The following is a 25,021-nucleotide window of genomic DNA, read 5'->3' on the forward strand; positions in this document are numbered from 1 at the left end:
CTGTGACTGAAGTTAATGTAGAGAAAGACTCTCCTTATTGGTGTGTTTTAGCTAAAGATGTTATGCGAGTATCAAGAACAAAGAATTATGGAGTTGACATTTGTAGATCTGTTCCAGATTATCCTCGAGGTACTGTGTTTAACTGCTCTATGCACCTAACCAAATCAGCTAAGTCAATTGGACAGGAAAAGAAGCATCCTAATGAAGCTATTAGTGTAGTCAGAGACTTTGCACATAGAATGAACTACGCTAACTGTTGGATTTGTCAAAATGTACCTCTTAGTACTGCTGCGCCCATATTCTATCCAATTCCTTTAACCCAAGCAGAATGGTCACACTATGACTGGCAGGGTTTAGCTACTCATGTTTTCTCTGCTCCTGGACAATCCTCTGCTTGTCATTTTCATGTAGGATTAGATAGACTAGGTAACTCCTATACAGGGATTGAAGAGGTTATTCTAAGCAAATTGACACTAGAGGTTAATGAGAATCATAGACCTTCTAATTTCTCCCGCCTTATTCTGTTCAAGGTTACACACTTTTCTGAAATAGCTGGACAGGGATTGGTTCACAAAATTCAAGTTATATTAGTCCAAATAGACAATCATGCACCGAGTACTAGGTTAGCTTGCACAGCTGTATCTACTACAGTTAATTGGCGAAATTCAATTACCATTTCTGGATTAAAATGTCAAATTATCGATTGCATCATTAAAGCACAAACAAAATTGCATCCTCAAGAAATGGAACATCAAAATCAAGTCGACCAATTCAAAGTAGTACCTCTTCAACAGGTTACAGCCTGTATTGATCTTTTCAGATACAACACAAAAGTTAGGACACAAATTAATGATCTAGGCACTAGCTCCTGCGTTGCTCCTATCTACGAATTCTTGTATCCAGGTTCAGCGATAGGCCTTCCAAAAGGGGTATTTCTAGTCTGTGGCGATACAGCTTATTCAAACCTAAATAGCAACAGTGTAGGAAGATGCTATCTTGCTCATTTAATCCCCATGATTAGGAAGGTGGATCACGCTGAAATGCAGGTAATTCATCATCAATCCAATTATAGACATCGTCGTGCTATATCGCCCTTTCAGTTTATTTTTGGTGTATTTTTCCCTAACTATGGCATGTATAACACCCAAACTGAACTCATGACTCTCTCCGCTGTCTTGGCGGATCACTTGAATGCATCGGACAGAGTAATTTCAGCCTTAGCTAAGGAGGTGAATGAAATGAAGAAAGTTGTGCTACAGAATAGGTTTGCCTTAGATATAATTCTTGCTAGTAAAGGAGGAACATGCGCGATTGTAGGGTCAGAATGTTGTTCATTCATCTCAGATCCAAATGCCACATTAACAGAGTTCCATGAATCAAACATGAAAGGTATTCAGACTTTAAAGACTGTCCATGGGTTTAATGCTTGGGGAATTTTCGATAATGCTTTTTCAAGTTCTGGGAATATTCTCAGATCTCTAGGTATCATTTTTATGATTATTATTTTGATTATTATTATTATTGGCATTGTTCTTAAGTGTATTGGAAAGTGTTTGAATACTGTTACAGAGATACCCATTACTGCATTAATGTTCAAAGGAGAAGTTGAATTAGACCTTCATTCAACTCAAGAACTTAGTCAAGTCTGTGCCATTGGAAATAAGGATTTTGAATTGTTTTGAAACTTGAAGTTAAGTTTTTTTCCTCTCAAAAGAAAGAGGTTTTTTTTTTCCACTCATGAATATATGAAATTTGTATTAGATTAGTATCATGTTATCTTTTTACCTTGCTTATGATGATATTTTATAATTTGATTCCACATGGTTGATTCTTTCATTTATTATTGTTGTGGATGTTTTACCCACAAGATTGGGGAATTGTTAAAGAATTTCAACTCATCACCATGTGTTCACGCCAAGATAGGTTTCTGTTTATCTTATTCTATTGATGTTCCTGTTTCCTCTGTTTAATTATTTTACAATGTTTGTGGGAATCACACCTTAGTTAACTTCTCACTGCCATATGTGCCTGCCAGAGCAGCTGGTCAAACATTATGTCACGACACTGTTCCTTTAAAAGGGCTCCGCCTCTATTGGACGGGGCTCTCTGCTGGAATCCATTTCCTGTTGTGAGAGACCGCTTGCAAACGTATTTGAGAATAAAGCTCTCGTCCTTGTTTTAACCAGCTGAATCGACCACTCGCGTGCTCTTATTCTTAATCCAGTTATATTAAGAAAATAATTATCAACAATACGAAAAAGGCGAGGTTGCTGCGAGTGGTTGCTAAGCATAGCCTACCGCTTGATTTTATCAATGGCCTCGTCAATGAGATTGACGGCGCATTAATACTAATTGTTATGCGGTCGCAGCAGTGGGTTACAGAGTATTTTACCACTGCTGCTAGCCAATCAGAATCAAGTACCAAATCTACCCCTTCCATCCATCCTTCCATCCATCCATCCATCCATCCACCATCCATCCATCCATCCATCCATCCATCCTTTTCCTGAGGCTCTGGCTGTAAACAAAATATCTCTTTTCATTGCTCTCTCTAAACCCCCCCCCCCCCCCCCCACCCCTCTCTCTCTCTCATCCCCAACTCTCCAAGCCCCTCTCTCTCGCTCTCTCTACACCCCCCCCCCCTCTCTCTCTCTCTCTCATCCCTCTCTCCATGTTCCACCCCCCATTATTTCAAGTTGGAGAAACTTCTGTCCAAACCAGAGTTCTGCCTTCTGGAGCCTGAAGTGAATTAGAACTGTTCAGAGTTCGGGACTTGGGTTTAATTATAACTAGATTATTAGTTCATGTGATTATCACACATCTGTATTCTGTGCTGCAGGGGGCTCTGCATTACAGTACTATCATCCAATACACTGTCTGAGAACGTCTCAGTGTTCCCCTTTTCTATGGAGTCGTAGGAGCCTGCTTCAACTCAGATGACTCTAGCAATGACCAATCAGCACAAATCAAATAGAGGAGTTTATAAACACAGAGGGATACCGTAGATATGATCCTGACCCCTCGGTAGGAATTACCCCCTGGAAACAGCAGCTGCTATTGTACCCAGAACAAAGCAGGAGGAATCAGGGAGAAACGCTGAAACCTGAGAAGACTTATCAGATAGAACTATGATGCTCAATACAGACAGGAGGATGACTGCTTATCTCTCTCATCATGTTCTACCCCGGAGGAGAGAGAGAGAGAGAGGGAGGGAGAGAAGGAGAGAGAGGGGGGGCAGAGAGAGAGAGGGAGAGGAGAGAGAGAGGGGGGACAGAAAAAGAGAGAGAGAGGAGAGAGAGGGAGAGAGAGCGTGAGAGCAAGAGAGAGAGGGAGAGAGAAGGAGAGAGAGAAGGAGAGACAGGGAGAGAGAGAAGGAGAGAGAGAGGAGAGAGGGAGAGAGGAAGGAGAGAGGAGAGAGAGGGAGAGAGGAGAGAGAGAGGGAGAGGAGAGGAGAGAGAGATGGAGGGAGAGAGAGAGAGAGGAAGGAGAGAGAAGAGAGGGGGAGAGAGAGGGGGAGAGAGAGGGAGAGGAGAGAGAGGGGGAGAGAGAGAGGAGAGATAGAGGGAGAGAGAGAGAGGCAAAGAGAGCGAGGGAGAGACATATCTCTGTAGCACCCTGACAGTAGATCTAGAGAGAGCAGCAGACAGTACAGAAAGCCACCGTGACCAGATAGCAATCAGATGAGGAAACGCTATAATAATGTTATCTGATCGCCCGTGTGAATTATCGCTTAATGACTTCTTTTACCCAGAAGGCCTTCATATATGAAGTGGCCCTCCTGGTTCCTCGTTGTCGCCTCCCCTCAGCCACAGAAGGGTTTGGGAAGGCAGGTGACCTCACTGAAGGCCCTGTGTTCACTCAGCCAGTCAACCAATCACATCCAGCCTACCTGGGCCATCCCAGCCCTTCTGCACTCCTACTGGTGGGCTGAGCTGTGACTTCCTGGTTTGGGCGGGCCCGCTCTCCTCTTCACCTGCAGGGACACAGGGGTCAGGGGTTAGACAAGTGTGTGTGTGTGTGTGTGAGTGTGAGTGTGTGTACGGTATGTGTGTGTGTGTATGTGTGTTAGGACAGTAAACGGACTTCAATCCAATTAAGCAGAAGAAAATAAAAAATCCAGTTTTTCCAATCACACGCGAGTTCTTGTGTTGACCTGCGCTGTGTTGATCAGAGCCGTCAGACTGAGGTGGAGCTGAGTTAATAACCAGCTGCACGTCACCGGCGCCCCGACAAACACGGCTTCTATTCCCTTTAGAGGAACAACAAAAGAAGCTCTTAAGCGTCGTCACGCCGCATCGCCGGATCCCTCGTTTGAAGATTCCCCCCTCCAGGTGCCATGGGAGGGTTTTGTTGGGGGGGGGGGGGGGTTGATGGAGTTTTCAGTCTATTTTAACTATTTTTTTCCAAGGAAATGTATGAACCACAGAAGAGAGCGTTTGAAAGAAGGGGATCTGTGGTGTGTTGGAGGTGGTGGAGGGAGGGCGTTCGGAGGGGGGGGGGGGGGGCTTGGTCGACCCAGCCACAGAGGACAGAACAGACCAGGCTGATCCCCCGGCCCCTGAGGCGCTCCAGGAATTAGACCGAGTTGAGTGGGGGAGCAGAAGGTGTGGCCAGGAGACATGGAAGTGTAATTGAATTTCGGTTCAAAGAGCTCTGGGTGGATTGGATGGCGGCGGGGCTGGGATAACGCCTGGAGCCACAGCGTTTGTTATTAACCTTCTCTCTTACTAACCAACGGCGGAGAGAAGGAGGGGTGTGAGTGAGGGCGGGTGGTTCAATGTCACACTCGCTCAAATTGAATTCAACAAGGAAAAGGAAACAACCCCAGCAGTGGAGAAAGGTGGAAGAGAGGGGGTTTTGTGTGTGTGTGTGTGTGTGTGTGTGTGTGTGTGTGTGTGTGTGTGTGTGTGTGTGTGTGTGTGTGTGTGGGAGCAGCTGGTCTGTTTCTGTTGTCTCTGGGCTGTTTGCGCTTTAGTCGTCCTGATCCCGGACACCGAGACACCTGCATGTTTTCGAACCGTCGTGACCTACGACCCTCCTCACCTGTGAGGTCGTCAGGCTCCGTCCTCTTCCTGACATCGTCAGACAGCTGCTCGTCCGGGGAGGGGTCACCCTCGTAGGCCGACGCCCCCCTCTCTTCGGAGACCCCTCCCTCACCCCGGAGCCCCCCCACACAAGCCTCCAGCAGACCTGGGAGAGAGGGAGGGATGGAGGGAGAGAGAGAGAGGGAGAGAGAGAGAGGGAGAGAGAGAGTGACAGAGAGAGGGAGAGGGAGAGAGTGACAGAGAGAGAGACAGACAGACAGAGAGTGACAGAGAGAGAGACAGAGAGACAGAGAGAGAGACAGAGAGACAAAGTGACAGAGACAGAGAGAGAGACAGACACAGAGAGAGACAGTGACAGAGAGAGAGACAGTGACAGAGAGAGAGACAGTGACAGAGAGAGAGACAGTGACAGAGAGAGAGACAGACACAGAGAGAGACAGTGACAGAGAGAGAGACAGTGACAGACAGAGAGACAGTGACAGAGACAGAGAGAGAGACAGACACAGAGAGAGACAGTGACAGAGAGAGAGACAGTGACAGAGAGAGAGACAGTGACAGAGAGAGAGACAGTGACAGAGAGAGAGACAGTGACAGACAGAGAGAGAGACAGACACAGAGAGAGACAGTGACAGAGAGAGAGACAGTGACAGAGAGAGAGACAGTGACAGAGAGAGAGACAGTGACAGAGAGAGAGACAGTGACAGACAGAGAGAGAGACAGACACAGAGAGAGACAGTGACAGAGAGAGAGACAGTGACAGACAGAGAGAGAGACAGTGACACAGAGAGAGACAGTGACAGAGAGAGAGACAGACAGAGAGAGAGGGTTAGAAAAAGACCAGCTTTGTGAGAATCCTCTTGTTCTCGGACGTGTCTATAGATCAGAGGCTGTGTGGAACTTCATCAGGTCAGTTCAATCAAACACTGAACAGACAGACGTCGGAGAAACATAACGGCAGCTGAGGGCCAGGCGTGTGTGTGGTGTGTGTGTGTGTGTGTGTGTGTGTGTGTGTCAAGGTTATTATAGTTAACGAAAACTAACTAAAAATTGCTCCCAATGAGCAGGTTAGCACCTTGCATGGCAGCTACCGCCATTGGTGTGTGAATGTGTGTGTGAATGGGTGAATGAGAGGCCATTGTAAAGCGCTTTGAGTGCCGCTAAGGTGGAAAAGCGCTATATAAGTGTAGTCCATTTACCATTTAACTTTTAAAAAATGGAAACTAGGTGTGAAAAAACATTTTAGTTTTTAGACTTTACAAAAAAACGATAACTAACTAAAACTGTATTGTGTGTTTACAAAACTAACTAAAATAAACTAAAATTATTGAGAAAATGTCCTTAGTTTTAGTCTTTTTCATTTCATACATAAGCCTAGTATTTTGGGTGGATATGAAATCTATCCTCCATGTTCTTTAGCTGTGTCCCTGCGCAGGAGTAACCTGACGTGCGCCAGATGGTTTGTTTCACACGGAGTGAAACAACGTGAGCTCACGAGATCAGGATGGTCTCACGAGGCTAGCGCAGAAGAATAACTAAACTAAAACTAATACTGAAACTAATAAAAACTAAACTAAAACTAAGCATTTTCAAAAAATAAAAATGCAACTAGCAAACCTGCTTTAAAACTAATCAAAACTAAACTGAAATTGAAAACAAAAAGTTAAAACGAATGAAAAAAGCAAAACTATTATAACCTCGGTGTGTGTGTGTGCTCTGCAGAGAGATTCAAGACTTCCAGCGGCTACAACCCAGGAGAGCGCGCATGAATATTCACCAGAGCAGAGAGCTCCCCAGGTGGACCCAACACACTTATTTTTGTATTAATTTCTTATCTCTCGCCACAATGTTGATTTTTCATTTGGTGACAGTTGCCGGCGGGAAGAGCAGCGGCTGCCTGAGCGTTCAGGGTTTGGTCTCTCTCCTCGTTTGAGCGTTCAGGGATCGGTCTCTCTCCTCGTTTGATTAATTCTCATCTCCCCCTCCTGTTCCTGTTCCCACAACCAGACGCTCCCCGTAGCTGCGAGCAGTCCCACTACTTTGATATTTGCATATACCAGTTTCTTCCTTTAATCAGTGTGTGTGTGTGTGTGTGTGTGTGGCAGGGGGCGGGGTCACGGTCTACCTGCATGGATGGATTAGCCCCGAGACATTTCAGCTTCACTTCACTATTTTCTGTGAACTGTAATGGTTTTTTTTTTTGGGGGGGGGGGTTTGGGGGGGGTCCATAAAATAAAATCAAAACACATAATGTACTTCAGCGCTGCTCTATACTGAAATAAATCCTCCCAGTCTGTTATTTGGGTTTGGTTAGGCTGTTATCTTCCATGTGAAGCCCCCCTCAGTGTGAATTTGATCTTTTCAAGCTTCAAGCAGAACATGATCTCTTTACGCCATCTTGGATGAGATGGCGGCGCCGGTCTCTGCCAGTGAGGGAGAACGGGGCGCAGAGCTAACAGAGGGGTAAAGGCAAGGCAAGTTTATTTATATAGCACATTTCAGCCACAGGGCAATTCAAGGTGCTTTACATGAGACATTAAAAGCATTAAAACAAAATGCAAGACATTATAGACACTTAAAACAAAAAGCAGGACAAATAGAATACAGGAATAAAAGTTACAGTGCAGTATACTGATAAACATAACTCCTCTTAGAAAGCAGTGGCAAAAAGACAAGTCTTCAGGCTTGTTTTAAAAGAACCAAGAGTTGCAGCAGACCTGCAGTTTTCTGGAAGTTTGTTCCAGATATGTGGGGCATAAAAACTGAACGCTGCTTCTCCATGTTGTGTTTTAACTCTGGAGACAGAAAGCAGACCTGTGCCAGACAACCTGAGGGGTCTGGATGGTTCATAGCGTATGAGCAGATCAGAAATATATTTTGGCCCTAGACCATTCTGTGCTTTGTAAACCAACAGCAGTATTTTAAAGTCAATTCTTTGACAGACAGGAAGCCAGTGTAAAGACCTTAGTACTGGTGTGATATGATCCACTTTCTTAGTCTTAGTGAGGACTCGAGCAGCAGCGTTCTGAATCAGCTGCAGCTGTCTGATCGATTTTTTAGAGAGACCTGTAAACACACCGTTACAGTAGTCGAGTCTACTTAAGATAAATGCACGGACAAGTTTTTCCAAATCCTTCTGGGACATAAATCCTTTGATCCTTGATATATTCTTCAGGTGATAGTAGGCTGACTTTGTAATTGACTTAATGTGGCTGTTGAAATTCAGGTCTGAGTCCATGACTACACCAAGATTTCTGGCTTCGTTTGTGGTTTTTAGCATTACTGATTGAAGTTGAGCACTGACTTTTAATCGTTCTTCTTTGGCTCCAAAAACAATTACTTCAGTTTTATTTTTGTTTATTTGTAGAAAGTTCTGGCACATCCAATCATTGATTTGTTGAATGCACTTACTCAGCGCTTGTATGGGATTATAGTCTCCTGGTGATATGGTGATATAAATTTGTGTGTCATCTGCATAGCTATGGTAACATATTTTGTTGTTTTCTATAATTTGAGTTAGTGGGAGCATGTAAATGTTGAACAGAAGAGGCCCCAGGATGGAGCCTTGGGGAACTCCACAGGTCATTTTTGTCAGCTCAGATTTGTAATTGCCTATAGACACAAAATAGTCCCTGTCCTTTAAGTAGGATTCAAACCAATCTAACACTTTACCAGAAATTCCCAGCCAATTTTCCAGTCGGCCTAGTAGTATGTTGTGGTCTACCGTGTCGAACGCAGCGCTGAGATCCAGTAATACTAAGACTGAGATTTTGCCATTATCTGTGTTTAAATGGATGTCATTAAATACCTTAATTAGAGCAGTCTCAGTGCTGTGGTGTGGTCGAAATCCTGACTGGAAGACATCAAAGCCATTACTTAGTACCAGGAAGTTATTCAGTTGTTGGAAAACAACCTTTTCAATTATTTTGCTTAGAAATGGGAGGTTTGATATAGGCCTATAATTGTTCATTTGTGAGCTGTCTAGATTATTCTTTTTTAAGAGTGGCTTGATAACTGCAGTTTTCAGGGTTTGTGGGAACACACGTGAAAGAAGAGATGTGTTTACAATTTGTAATAAATCAGAGGCCATGCAGTTGGATACAGGTTTGAAGAAGTCTGTAGGTAGAACATCAAGGCAACAGGTGGAGGATTTCAGATATTGTATAGTGTCCCCCAGGTCATCACAGCACATCCCAGTGGGCCATGCTGCGCCTCAAGAGAGAGCAACAACAGGTTGAGGTTCAACCATCGAACCATAGACGTCACTGAGGGCTCCAAAGACCTCCCAAAACATCTGAACCAGAACCAAAACGACCAAAACACGTGTGAGATTCATATTCAGAAAACTTTATCGTCTGTTGTGACAGAAAATCATCTTAGACTGACTCAACAATCAACACAACACAACTCAGACTAAGAACATAGCAGCCAGGTTTCAGTGTGACTGGCTTACTGTACATCCACCACATGGAGGATCAGTATCAGGATATGTCCTTGATCATTTCTCCGTAGTGAGATGGAGATGAACTATCTGGAGCTGTATCAGAGCGTGCCCGGCCCAGGGAGAGGACAACAGAACCCGGCCAAGGACTGAGGTCCGCTGACCGTCTGCAGAACGACCAGCCTCGGTCTCCTGGTTCTATACTGACGTCTGAAACTGCCGTCTTGTCTGGAGGAGAGACTGACCACGTGGAAAACACCACATTTCATCTCAGCTCTGCATCACTCTCTCTCTGAGGCGCAGAAACACCAGAGAGAGAGGACACACACACACACACACACACCGACACCCACACACGCACACTATAAAATATGCAAGAAAATATGCACGCCTGATTTGAGCGACTGCTAATTTCATGGTTGGATTTTTCTGCCTCTGTCTTGTAGAAGATGTGTGTTTGCATGGTGATAGCACTGGAGCGTCCTATCAGCTGGCTCCACCATGTGTGTGTGTGTGTGTGTGTGTGTGTGTGTGTGTGTGTGTGTGTGTGTGTGTGTGTGTGTGTGTGCCACACCGAGAGGGAGTGCAGGCCCTCTGCAGGTCTCCTAATTAGAGCTGAGGTAATAGAATATGACAGGCGGGAGAGGCATGGAAGTCACCTCCACCTCTCTCCTCCTCCTCCTCCTCCTCTTCCTCAGCCCAGATGGCTGCCTGCCTCTGTTTCGCCGCCTATTACACGCACACGCACACACTCACGCACACACACACACACACACACTCACGCACACACACATGCACACACTCACACGCTCACGCACACACATGCACACATACACGCACGCACACACACACTGCATTCTCTCTATTTCGGTCTCTCTTTCTCACGCCTACAGGCCCATAATCACATAAACACACAAACGCACACACACACACACACCCGCGCACACACCCACACACACATCCACGCACACACACATGCACACACTCGCACACAAAACCTGCATCCGTGCCTGCTGCCTATCACTTCAAACAGCCAGCTGTAACAGCTTGGCAGAGGATGAGGGCTTGCTGGCAGTGGATGAGGGCATGCTGTCCACCTGCTGTGCCATCATCCAGCACTGCAGCATCATCCAGCACACGGCAGCATCCAAGCTGGAGCTGGCCAGAGCTCAACCTGGACGACGTACACAAACCCAGCCTGGTCTCTCTCTCTGTCTCTCTCTCAATCTAAACCACATACCAGCCTGGTCTCTCTCTCTCTGTCTCTCTCTCAATCTGAACCACATACCATCCTGGTCTCTCTCTCTCTGTCTCTCTCTCAATCTGAACCACATACCAGCCTGGTCTCTCTCTCTCTCTCTCTCTCAATCTGAACCACATACCAGCCTGGTCTCTCTCTCTGTCTCTCTCTCAATCTGAACCACATACCAGCCTTGTCTCTCTCTCTCTGTCTCTCTCTCAATCTGAACCACATACCAGCCTGGTCTCTCTCTCTGTCTCTCTCTCAATCTGAACCACATACCAGCCTGGTCTCTCTCTCTCTCTCTCTCTCAATCTGAACCACATACCAGCCTGGTCTCTCTCTCTGTCTCTCTCTCAATCTGAACCACATACCATCCTGGTCTCTCTCTCTCTCTGTCTCTCTCAATCTGAACCACATACCATCCTGGTCTCTCTCTCTCTGTCTCTCTCTCAATCTGAACCACATACCAGCCTGGTCTCTCTCTCTGTCTCTCTCTCTCAATCTGAACCACATACCATCCTGGTCTCTCTCTCTCTCTCTCTCAATCTGAACCACATACCAGCCTGGTCTCTCTCTCTCTCTCTCTCAATCTGAACCACATACCATCCTGGTCTCTCTCTCTCTGTCTCTCTCTCTCTCAATCTGAACCACATACCAGCCTGGTCTCTCTCTCTCTGTCTCTCTCTCAATCTGAACCACATACCATCCTGGTCTCTCTCTCTGTCTCTCTCTCAATCCGAACCACATACCATCCTGGTCTCTCTCTCTCTCTCTGTCTCTCTCTCAATCTGAACCACATACCATCCTGGTCTCTCTCTCTCTCTCTCTCTCTCTCTCTCTCTCTCTCAATCTGAACCACATACCAGCCTGGTCTCTCTCTCTGTCTCTCTCTCAATCTGAACCACATACCTTCCTGGTCTCTCTCTCTGTCTCTCTCTCAATCTGAACCACATACCATCCTGGTCTCTCTCTCTGTCTCTCTCTCAATCTGAACCACATACCAGCCTGGTCTCTCTCTCTCTCTCTGTCTCTCTCTCAATCTGAACCACATACCATCCTGGTCTCTCTCTCTGTCTCTCTCTCTCTCTCAATCTGAACCACATACCAGCCTGGTCTCTCTCTGTCTCTCTCTCAATCTGAACCACATACCATCCTGGTCTCTCTCTCTCTCTCTCTGTCTCTCTCTCTCTCTGTCTCTCTCTCAATCTGAACCACATACCAGCCTGGTCTCTCTCTCTCTGTCTCTCTCTCTCTCAATCTGAACCACATACCATCCTGGTCTCTCTCTCTGTCTCTCTCTCTCTCAATCTGAACCACATACCATCCTGGTCTCTCTCTCTGTCTCTCTCTCTCTCAATCTGAACCACATACCAGCCTGGTCTCTCTCTCTCTGTCTCTCTCTCTCTCAATCTGAACCACATACCATCCTGGTCTCTCTCTCTGTCTCTCTCTCTCAGAACCGTTTGTCTGAGACAGTCCACACTGGAGATGAGTAAAGCTCTCTATCTGTCTGTCTGTCTGTCTGTCTGTCTGTGTATTCTGCACATCAACCTGTGAATTTAAAACATGTCACTCGTTTGCTCTGTCTCTCTCTCTCTCTCTCTCTCTCTCCCTCTCTTCCCGTCTTGCTCTGTCCGGTTGTGTCTCTCTACTGTGTCTCTCTGCTGAGTCTCTCTGCCGAGTCTCTCTGCTGAAGCCCCTCTCGTAGCCAGAGTTCTGCCCCAGCCTTAGTACAGTAGCAGGGCATATCAGGGAGCATTACCATAATCCTGCATGTCTCTCCCTCCTCTCTCTCTCTCTCTCCTTTCCCTGCTCCCTCTTTCTCCTCTCTCCCCCTCCTCTCTCTGCTCCTCACATTGAACACAGATTGTTTATTCTTGGTTTTGAATCAGATTAGGAGTGCAGATTACACACTATTGCCTCCCAATAATAGGCATAAAACATGTCTGAAGTATTTAAGTATTAAGCCGTGTTTGCTGACAAACTTGTGTTCTCTCTGCTTGTGTCCCCAGTGCTTCTTCAGTCCTCCCTGTCTCTCCCGGGACCAGCATCGTCTCTGGAGCAGCTCGCTCACATGAGTCCCACAATTATACTGTTAAAACTAAGATGCCTGGATAAAAAAATATGTTTTCCAACGGATATATTTGACAAAAGTAGATTAATAAGCAAGCCGCTTTTCATCGCTAACTCAGAGCGGGGAGAGCAATCTGTTCGTGGACTACAAGAACGCGTCATTGATACCTTTGACTAGGGATGGGAATTTCGACTAATTTTAAAACCGAGTAACCTAACCTGATCCTACTCGAGTAACCGATTACTAAAAAAAAGACACCACCTCAGGGCTCATTACCAACATGATCAGCCTACTAAAATGATGGGAGTGCTGCGTGGAGCCAGAGTACAAAGTCCACTCACACCACTGCCTACTATGCACAGTATGCAGATAAACAACATCAGAGACCCGGCAAAATCAGAGACCCAGTACCAGCGTTTAATTGTCGTTGACGAGTCATGCCCTATCTAATATCTGATGAGTCATGCCCTATCTAATATCTGACGAGTCATGCCCTATCTAATATCTGACGAGTCATGCCCTATCTAATATCTGACGAGTCATGCCCTATCTAATATCTGACGAGTCATGCCCTATCTAATATCTGACGAGTCATGCCCTATCTAATATCTGACGAGTTATGCCCTATCTAATATCTGACGAGTCATGCCCTATCTAATATCTGACGAGTTATGCCCTATCTAATATCTGACGAGTCATGCCCTATCTAATATCTGATCATTGGTTGCCTGAAAGAGCCGCAGTGACGTCGGCAGCGCCTTTCTGAAAAGTTGAGATGGCATGTTTTCAAAAAGCCGGAGCGCTCGAAAAAAGACTCTGTATATTCAGCGCTTTCCTCCAGGCAGCTGCCAACGCTCTATCCTCTTTGGTAACAATTGAAAAAGGACACAGGCGCTCAGAAATGCGCGCTTTCACGGCCAAACATGCCATATTGTATAGCCTTTAGATTAACCGAGTAGTGTTTATTTTCCGACTAGCAGATCGCCTACTCGGGTACTGGAGTACTCGGCTAACCGTGCACATCCCTACCTTTGACTGCGCATGTCAAAGGCATCAGTGACGCGTTTTTTTCAAAGATGGCGCGGTTCAATAGGGCTTCACTTTAGATTTCGAATCCTGGGGGCCTGCTTGCTCAGTGATTCTTCCTCCTAGCAGGGTCATTGCCAAAGAGCTGGGAGATATGGGTATTGTAGTTATTTCTAGTGGGAAAGGCAGGTAATGTAGTTATTTCTAGTGCAGGAAGACGTGGGTAATGTAGTTATTTCTAGTGCAGGAAGACGTGAGTAATGTAGTTATTTCTAGTGCAGGGAGAGGTGGGTCATGTAGTTATTTCTAGTGCAGGAAGAGGTGGGTATGGGTTTGAGAGGGACGAAGGGTGATAAGCTCCTCCCAGCAGCTTATCTGTGCGACACCCCACCCCACTACCCATAATCCTACAGCGCTGAGAGCCCGGGCCAAGCGAGGAGATCCATAATCAATCCCTCAGACCGTAGCAAGCTTTCATCTCTCTCTCCCTCTCTCTTTCTCCCCTCCTTCTCCCCTTTCCTCTCCTCCCTCTGCACGCTGAAATCCTCTCACAAGTTTACTGACTATTCAAATGACGACAAGGAATTAAACGACAGGAATTATCAAATCAACTTCACAAAAAAAAAAAAATCCATATTAGTGAGTTCACAGTGAGTTCTCTTGGCTGTGTCTCGGGAGGTCCAGCAGGTCGTCCAATGACCACAAGGTCGGCAGTTTGAATCCCGGCTCCTCCTGTCCACATGTCCAAGTGTCCTTGGGCAAGACACTGAACCCCGAATTGCTCCCAATGAGCAGGCTAGCACCTTGCACGGCAGCTGCCACCATTGGTGTGTGAATGTGTGTGTGAATGGATGAATGAGAGGCCATTGTAAAGCGCTTTGGATAAAAGCGCTATAAGTACAATCCATTTACCATCCATTCACCATTTACAAACACCCAGAGAAGAGCCTGTACAATTCTATCAATGAACAAACAGACATGGCTGTTTCGGATCGAGGTCAAAGACGAATCCGCTCTGTAATCAAACCCCAACAACAGCAACAACAACAGGATCAATGATGAGGCTGTATTGATAATGATATTGATGAGTCTGTATTGATAACGATATTGATGAGTGTGTATTGATGTCAGATTGATGGAGCGGGCTGATACAGCTCACGACCAGCGACCTCGGCAGCGGTGTGGGTCTCTGAGGGCGAGGGGTTTTAAAGAGGAGCTCTGTTGTGTGTCGGGTCGAGGGCTGAGCTGGAGAGCGCTGATAGCACATCTCCAAACACTGACAGGCAGCAGATAAAGGCCACCGGTCGGAGCAAAGCAGCATCTCTTCGTCTGGACGGCTCCGCCATTGATCCCAGACGGGGGGGGGGGGGCGCGGTCGAAAGGTTCACACCGGTTCAAATGCACTACGCCGACCCCTGTTTGGGACAGGGACACCTCTGTCAAGTTGATCGTTTTTGTTCCTGCGTCTTGCCCCCACAGACTGTGTGTGTGTGTGTGTGTGTGTGTGTGTGTGTGTGTGTGTGTGTGTGTGTGTGTGCGCGTGTGTGTGTGTGTATGAAGCTATCCTGACATTTTGAGTCCTTTCCCCTCTTTGCTAATCCCTACATCTGTAAAGAATAATCCCTTGCTCGCTAACAGCTAATAGCTAACAGCTAACAGCAAACAGCTAATAGCTAACAGCTAACAGCAAACAGCTAATAGCTAATAGCTAACAGCTAACAGCAAACAGCTAATAGCTAATAGCTAACAGCTAACAGCTAACAGCAAACAGCTAATAGCTAATAGCTAATAGCTAACAGCTAACAGCAAACAGCTAATAGCTAATAGCTAATAGCTAACAGCTAACAGCTAATAGCTAATAGCTAACAGCTAGCTCGCATCAGCAGTGCCCTCCTTGTCCCCGTGCCACCCTCATCACCGTGGCGATAGCCATCAGTGCTAATCAGTAATTGAGAGGCTTTAATAGCCCATTAGTCTCAACCCATTTGGTTACAGGACTATTTATTTTTATTTTTATTATTTCTTCATTTTGTTGTCTTATGCAGCCCACATTTTGCTCATATGATTTCCATCTTTTCCATTCAGTCTTTTATAGTTGTTTTCCGATCGCTCCTGCGACATCATATCACCTCTTCTCTTCTCCGTTCCTCCCTCTACGGTACCTCTCCTGACTTTTGATTTTTTTATTTTATTTGTAGTGATTTGGGATATACTTTGTCATTTTTCGTTTCAGCCATCAGCCAACCTTTGACCCTTTGTTCTATGTTTACATTCTCACATATTTCTGTCGCTGTATCAAGTAATTGTCAGTTTTTACTATGGAATGTTCTAGAATGTGGTTATCTTTGTAACTGTTAGATATATTTTTTGTTGTCAAACTCGTTCTCTATCTAAATGACATCAACATTCCTTGATTGGATCTTTTCTGAGCTAAGTTGGACACCTGTGTGGAGCATTACCTGACAGCTGATAGATATTGCGCATTAGTGAGCGCCTATGCTGATTGGTTATACTACCCTAGCTTGTAGTATTTATTCAGTTTGTCGCCTGTCTGTTGTTCACATGCTGAGGAAGGCATAGACGCCGAAACGTCCACTGTCTACATTGTCCTAATTCAACTTTTTTTCTACTAAAACGTGAGTGCCGGGACCTCTATTTTTCACTATTTTTCATTGATAGCCATCAGTGAGACATGACACACAGTAGAGAGATTGTCAATGAGGCCAGAATATACTGTGGATGAATGACTATGATACAGAGAGAGAGGGAGGGAGAGAGAGAGAGAGAGAGAGAGAGAGAGAGAGAGAGAGAGAGAGAGAGAGAGAGACAAGGCTACACTCGTCTTGGTGACCTGACATCTCTCTCCTGTCTCCACAGAGGTGCCCCGTCCTGCCCCTCTCCTCCTCACCACTCCCCCTCCCTCCCTCCCTCTCTCTCTCTGCAGACATCACTCTGCCCTCCTCTCTCCTCAGTCATAAATCCACCCTGCTGGCCCCTCAAACCACCACCTGTCTCCTGCCTCCTCCCCCGGTCACACATACGGGGCCACGGCGATAAGGCTTAGAACAACAGCTGCTAACAGCCCCGGCCGGGATAGATAGATAGACCACTGATAGCTATGATAGAATCCCCTCTCCCTCCCACTCCTCCTGCCCTATCAGGACCTGCCACCCCCCCTGCTGGGGCCAGAAACGCCTGCACACCAGGAGGGGGGGGGGGTAGGAGGAGAAGGAGGGGGGAGATTCCCAGAGACGTCTTTGTTACATCTTCCATCTGTGTGAGAAAAAGAGGGGAAGAATGATCTTTTCAAAACGACGAAAATGGTGGGAGGTGGTGGTGGAGGGGTGGGGGGAGCGGAGGGGAGGGGAGGGGGGGGGTATATAATTTATCAGCACATTATCAGTCTATCCAGGCAGACTAATAAAGAAGGGGATAGCGGAGAGAGAGAGAGACTATTTTTTGTCTTATCGGGTGGAGTGGCGGAGGAGAGGAGTGGGGGATTATCAGCCCTCCGCAGACTGCCAGGCAGCCGTCTAATAGTAGTAATAGCGTGTGTGATGCTGGATCTGCCCCCCCCCCCGCTCCTATCTCCTCCATTATCGCCTCCTTATCTCCACAGTCATCAGGCCAAATTAATGGAGCTCTTTCAGCTCTGCGCTCTCTATCTGGGCTCAGAGGGCACCCCAGAGAATGGAATAAGCAAAATATGAAAATAGTCTACGAATCGCGGCGGGAGATAAGAGAGCCAATACGATATGAAGAGGGGGGGGGGGTCTCCTCTGCGCCCTGTAGCAACCTTTTTGTCCTCTGACTGCTGGAGCTGCAGGAGTGTATATAGCCTGTACATCCTGGTTACTGCACACCTCCCAAACTCAGAATACTGGCCTAACCCAGACCCAGAATACTGGCCTAGCCCAGACCCAGAATACTGTCCTAACCCAGACCCAGAATACCTCCTAACCCAGACCCAGAATACTGGCCTAGCCCAGACCCAGAATACTGGCCTAACCCAGACCCAGAATACTGTCCTAACCCAGACCCAGAATACCTCCTAACCCAGACCCAGAATACTGGCCTAACCCAGACCCAGAATACTGGCCTAACCCAGACCCAGAATACTGGCCTAACCCAGACCCAGACCACTGTCCTAACCCAGACTCAGAATACTGTCCTAACCCAGACCCAGAATACTGGCCTAACCCAGACCCAGAATACTGTCCTATCATATACTAACCCAGACCCAGAATACTGTCCTAACCCAGACCCAGAATACTGTCCTAACCCAGACCCAGAATACTGGCCTAACCCAGACCCAGAATACTGTCCTAACCCAGACCCAGAATACTGGCCTAACCCAGACCCAGAATACTGTCCTAACCCAGACCCAGAATACTGTCCTATCATATACTAACCCAGACCCAGAATACTGTCCTAACATATTCTAACCCAGACCCAGAATACTGTCCTATCATATTCTAACCCAGACCCAGAATACTGTCCTAACATATACTAACCCAGACCCAGAATACTGTCCTATCATATTCTAACCCAGACCCAGAATACTGTCCTATCATATTCTAACCCAGACCCAGAATACTGTCCTATCATATTCTAACCCAGACCCAGAACCAGAATAATGTCCTATCATATTCTAACCCAGACCCAGAACCAGAATAATGTCCTATCATATACTAGCCCAGACCCAGACCCAGAACCAGAACCAGACCCAGACCCAGACCCAGTATCCTGTCCCCGTGCAGGACTGCCTGTATGAGCAGAGCAGATCAGGGGCAGTCAGAGCTTGCTCCCTCCCCAGTACCCTGCCATACCAGTGGGACCCAACTCTGCAGTAGCTGGGCAAAGCCCACTGATGAGCTGGGAGTCAGGCCGCAGAAACAGAGAGAGAGAGAGAGAGAGAGAGAGAGAGAGAGAGAGAGAGAGAGAGAGAGAGAGAGAATGTGAAGGAGTGACTGATGCGACTGTCTTAAGACAGTTGTCCACTGACAGGCTCTGCTGAGTTGAGCAGAGCAGAGAGCGTGATAGAGGAACCATATGTAGGCACTGAGCTTGCATATAACTGTTTATAAACAACATTCTCTCTGTACACTTTAGATGATTATAAACTCTCATCTCTAAATAATACAACCGCTGTGGGGCTGTGTTGTCATGCTCGGTGGAGTCTGTGAGTGTCTGAATCAACTATCAAACTGACACAATAACCTGTCAAACTGTCAACTCTCAACCCGTCAGGAGGAAGTGTTCTCTAGGCGCGGGTTTCTCACGGGCTGAGCTGGAAGAGCGCACGTTATAAGCTACTGTACCACCGTGCAAGCTGCCTGGGATATGAAGGACTCGGCTGAAGTCCACTGATGGTACAGTTACAACATAGTAGCCCATACGACACAGTTACAACATAGTAGCCCATACGACACAGTTACAACATAGTAGCCCATACGACACAGTTACAACATAGTAGCCCATACGACACAGTTACAACATAGTAGCCCATACGACTCCGTCCACGATGATTTAATTAGCCTAATTAATGTGCTTCTCACAGCTGTTGAGCAAATCGCGAAGACAGCCTACTCTTATTCGGTTATATTAGCCTAGATATCACTCTAACCCATAAACTAACTGATACAACACAGAAGGTTATGACTAGCAGGCTAAATAATCAATACGGACGAATCATATTTAACTAAAATATTGACTTTTACGTGCTAAAAAAAAAGTCTAAGATGGTAAAACTTACGTTTGAATTGCCTCGGGTTGCTCTGTTTCCTCCGCGACATGTTCATGGGCGGCTGGTCACTCCGTTACTGTCCCGGGATGCCCCGTCTCACTGCGGGAGGTTGGGAGGAGACGTGAAAGTGACATAAACGTGGTGAACTGAAGCCTTTTCTCTCTCTGGGTTTGCGTCCCGCCTCTGTCTCTGTCTCTCCTCCGTCCTCTGGGGCTCTGCTCTGCTCCTGAGTGCCTCTGTCTCTGTCTCTCCTCGTCCTCTGGGGCTCTGCTCTGCTCCTGAGTGCCTCTGTCTCTGTCTCTCCTCGTCCTCTGGGGCTCTGCTCTGCTCCTGAGTGCCTCTGTCTCTCCTCGTCCTCTGGGGCTCTGCTCTGCTCTTGAGAGCCTCTGTCTCTGTCTGTCCTCCGTCCTCTGGGGCTCTGCTCTGCTCTTGAGAGCCTCTGGCTGTTTCGGAGTGTGAAGCGAGACGCTGACAGCGGGTTACGTTTCGTGTCTGAGGAAGTATGAGCCTCCCGCTGCTCCGTAGCTGTAGGCGCGCATCAGTCATGATGATGATAGTGATAGCAGTCTTTCCACTTATTTACTGATTGCTCGAAAGTAAATAACGACTGAAATAGGCCTATTTAATATTTACAATAGCTATTAGGTCTATATAATAATATACATTATAATATGCTAAAGTAGGCCACCTTGTGATACGTTGGTTAGCAGCCTATAGGCTACTACAATTAATAATCAGGTATATGCCTATCTTGCCTATGAAGTTAGGCCTATTTTCGATTTGAACAAAAATCGAAAACATTTTAGCAGTAGCCTAAAAAAACAAATTTTTATTTCGCTTCCAGGCATAGTCTGGATTTTGGGGAATTTAAATTAAATCGTCACAGCTAGGACAGACAGACAGGTCTCAGATTTTCATATTTCCAGGCATTTTAAATTCTAAATGCAACCAATTCATCCCGTTTTTCCATCTTAATGATTGCATATAGGGCTTGGGAAAATGTAGTCCCAGACACGACCATCTTGTTTCTGCACAGGTGTATCTATTTGTCTGATTGGCTCTACTGCATAGAATCCAATGCAATCAGAGAATAGATACACCTGTGTAGAAACAAGATGGTCGTGTCTGGGACTACATTTTCCCAAGCCCTATTGTGATGGGTGGAGTGTACCGGCCCCGCCCCTGTGTGTTGGACAGTCGCTACCTGCCACGCCCCCTTGGCTGTGAGGCTGACCCGATGTGGCCTACAGATAAGTGATCTCCATGTACCCCCTGAGACTGTAACCTATGTAATGTTTTAGTGTGATGTGCAATAACTTTGTAAGGATTTTAGATACAGGCCTAGGTGTTTTAGTCAGGGTTCAGTTTTACCCTCGGCCAGGGTCACAGGCCAGTCCCCACCTCCATCTTAAATTGATAGGCCCATAGAGAGGGTTGAGTCAGGCACCGGATTTGTTTTGTGTGCATCAGCTTTTGTGGTTGTTCTGTAGCTTAATAAAACTTGGCATTTCATGTTACTGTTTCTGACTGTGTTTACACTCCCTAGTCCCTACCCTGGTAACGTTTCGTTACGATACCTTGTGAAGTTGGTTAGCAGCCTATAGCCTAGGCTAGGGGAGAGCGGGGCACGTTAGACCGTGGGGCGCATCAGACCATGGGGCTTTTGAGGTGATCTGTTGTAGCTACACAAACATATTTTGGTGAACACATCTCTCTACGTCACGTCAACCTATCCTGAAGTCAGGGGGAGTATTTGAAAATCTTTAAACATTTTCTTGGCGATCATCTGTTTTTACCCCATGTATTTTAATTTTTTTTACGCTAGTGTTTTTTGATTTATACCTTGTGTATACATGTCACAGAATCCAAACATATATCATTTTAATCACTGTTTTAGTGGCTATAAAATAGAATAATTTTCGTGTTTCATGCTACATAGCACTGAGTGACAGCTAGCCAGATAGCTAGCCTCCAGTAGTTGGGGCGCTTTGGACCACTGTGGTCCAACACGGCCCACATTCAATCATCATGCATTACTAGCCATTTTTCTTTACTTTTATTCACCGTATGAGAAATAGGCAACGTAAGACCGACAGAGAAGTGGCCAGTGAGGTGCTTGAGCTGGCAGCCAGAGAAGTGGAGAGAGGAATGTCTGTAGTGGTGCAGCTAAAAGCTACTCCATCAGTCATGTCTCCCTGTTACGCTACTTAAAAAAAAGGAGGGACATGCAAGAGGCAGGCAGCACACGGCTCCCTGATGTTGGCTACTCTCGCCATGGTCAAGTGTTCAGTAAGGGTCAGGAGAGGCAGCTGAGGGACTACCTACTGACAGCATCTGCCATGTTTCATGGGTTAAGCCCAAGTCAGGTAGCCTAATTCAGGAGATAATAGTTCATTTATGAGTTAGATATTCATAGAAATCATCACCCAACAATCTATACATTAGCCTATAATACAATAAATAAATAAATACAAGCTATATACATAGGCTTATGATAAAATAAATACTAAATATAGGAGCAAATATCGTATAGAACATTACATTATTAGACCTATACATAATAAATACCTAACAGTATAAATAATGCATTCAGGTAGTGAACAAAACATGTATGTAGCACATAACATATAGTTGTAAGAAGATAATGTTATTTGCATGGGTTTTTAAGGCAATGTACACTATTGGTCCAATGCGTCCCACTACGTGGTCCAACGCGCCTCACCCATGAGGCGCGTTGGACCGTTTTCACATCCGCCACTTTTGGCAAAACTGTAAGAAACTGGTAAGTGCTGGAAACCTCGTTTTGATGTCCTTTTGTAGCCAACAGATATAGGTATACATGTATAGCAAAATTCATAATAAAACCGAAATCATTTTTAAATAAATAAGCTTAAGGCAAAAAATGGTCTGACGCGCCCGCTCTCCCCTACACAGCTGGCACACGACCGACCTTCAACTTTGAAATATAGTTGGATTAATGTCAGTCGTCGTTATAACCTTGACACAATATTGAATGCTCAATGGTTGAAAAAGGTTGATAAAAAACCTATAAATCAACATTGAAATTCTGTTGATCTCCTATGTAGCCTACAACAACGTCAACATGATGTCTTCAACCTGCCTTATAGCCCTTAAATGCACAATAGGGGTTAAAAAGTGGCCCAACGAAGGTTTTGCTTTATATATCTTGCAATAAATTAATTTTATTGGTCACAAATAATTATTTTGCGCTTGCACAAAGACGTAAATGAGATTAGAATTTCCTTTCGTGGACATCCCAGGATGTCCTATTATGGACACCGTAGTTTCTTTGGTGCGGTGCATAGTGTCCCTAATACATCCATGTGTCCTAATGTTTGTCTCGCACTAGCTGGACCTAGCTAGTATATACAAGCTGAGCAATGTGCCAGTCATTCCCTTGTTGTCCAACTTTTGCCGCTACTTGTAGATTGTAAGGTTAATATATTGTTTAGCTTGCTAGCTGAGTTAGGCTACATAGGCTACATCCTGGGTCGTATTGTGCTGCAGAGGTTGTCTGTTTAGAAAACTAAAAGCTGTTACCAGCCGGCAGATTGACTGAGTGCCTTTTTCTGTAGCATTGCTGTATAGAAGTATGTCACAAAATGTGTTTGTGTGTGTGCATGCCAGTGCCACAAACACTTATTTTTCACATTATTGTTGGATTGATGTTGCTATTTGCACAGTTGTCAGTGTTGCAACCCCATTCACTGCTGTTGTAGGCCTACATGTGCATCTTGATTCTAATGTAAAATAAAATTGTAAAAAGTTCACGCCTTTTTTCTCTGTGGCTACATGATTGAAAAGTAAGAAGTTGAAACAAAGTTGCAGTTTCAACAGTGATGCAGTCAATGACCTTAATTTACCCATGTTGAAAAGTAAGACGTTGAAAAAGTTGGGATTTCAAAGTTGATTCACCTTTCAAATTCAACACATAGCCTATTCAGCAGTGATTGTAAGACCTTAATGCACAGATGTTGAAGAGTAAGATGTTGGAACAACGTCGCGATATCAACGTTAATTCACCTTTCAAAATCAAAACCTAATCCAACGTTGATTCACACATATATATATATATATATATATATATATATATATATATATATATATGTCACATGACGTTGAATCACCCGTGAATCAACGTTGAAATGCCAGGTACAGTTAATAATCAGGGAATGGATGGATAGGCCTACCTTGCCTGTGAAGTATATCTTTATATTCTATTTGAACAGAAAATGCGAAACATTTTAGCAGAGGCCTAAAACAAATCTTTATTTCGCTACCAGGCATTTCTGTATTTTGGGGGATTTAAATTAAATCGTCACAGGACGGACGAGCACACAGACATCAGAAATGCATCACTCAATCTCATATTTTCATATTTACAGGCATTTAAAATTCTAAATGCAACCAATTCATCCAGTTTTTCCAACTTAATAATTGCATATGTATCTGCGTTATTGGGTTAAAATTGGCCCTGCTGTCAAAGCGCCTCGGCCAACAATAGCAGCTCCTGCACCGCCAGCCTCTATCTCCCCGCGATCACAGAGTTAAATGGACGGATTTCCTCCTGTCCTTTTATGGGCCGTATCAATACGTTCCAACTGACGGAGGATTCCACCGCCATCCAGGCACGCGGGCGCGATAACGGCCGAGCTGGCGCGGGGAGCGCGCGGAGGATGGATTAATTATGCGGTGAACACGGATACTCGTCTTATCATCACTGGGCAAAGGAGCCCCGGTGCACGCGATCAGAGGGGCGGGATAACGGAATAACAATACGGTGGCACCTTGCCGACCCTCATCCTACACGCGCGTTTTCCCCTCCCTGTAATTAAAAAATAACATGCAATTATGTTCCGTGCGTGGCCGCGCGAGAGAGATGGGGTCTGGGGGAGTAATGTGGCTCGCGGGTGAGAACGGGATAAGAGAGACAGACGGAGACGTAAGAAGCTGATTGTTGACACCTAATGTAGGTCACCTGTGGTGGAGAGTCTAACATGAAACACAGGGAGAGGGGAAATCAGTAGGCTACAGTAGACTAGGCCCGGTTCTTCACGGTTAGCCGTGAGTCCCGAAGGCCTGATCAAGCCTGGCACAGTGAAACAGCGAAGGAGGTATTGGCACACAGAAAACAGTCTACTCTTTCACAGACACGTCTTCCTGACAGCAATCACTCACAGCCTAGATAGCTAGGCTACACAACATCCCCCCACGGATGTAGGAAACATGGACTGGTGATGGGAGTAATACTATCTATAAACTGCGCTCTAGTGTACGTAGTCATGTCAATGTGTTTGAACGCTGCTGTGTGGCCTACAGACACAGTGCAGCTGAAACATGGTTTACATGGAGGCACTAAGACCATGTTATCCTGCCTCCCGCCGAACGCTGCCAGCTGCACCAACGCACACCTGGGGCCTGACTGATG

At 45.8% G+C, this 25,021-nt stretch overlaps 1 protein-coding gene across 1 annotated transcript in view; it reads right to left on the minus strand.

Annotated features, from left to right (window-relative positions):
* LOC311326439 (zinc finger protein ZFPM2-like) overlaps positions 1 to 25,021 on the minus strand; it is a gene marked incomplete at both ends in the record, with an annotated part of 72,552 nt that overhangs the window by 37,748 nt on the left and 9,783 nt on the right. Inside the window, 2 exons of the mRNA XM_084459332.1 lie at positions 3,890 to 3,973; positions 5,044 to 5,190. Coding sequence (XP_084315458.1) covers positions 3,890 to 3,973; positions 5,044 to 5,190 — 231 coding nt within the window. The remainder of the gene's footprint in view (positions 1 to 3,889; positions 3,974 to 5,043; positions 5,191 to 25,021) is intronic.

The sequence above is a fragment of the Borostomias antarcticus genome, assembly GCF_949987555.1.
Source record: "Borostomias antarcticus genome assembly, chromosome: 27".
Taxonomy (NCBI): domain Eukaryota; kingdom Metazoa; phylum Chordata; class Actinopteri; order Stomiiformes; family Stomiidae; genus Borostomias; species Borostomias antarcticus.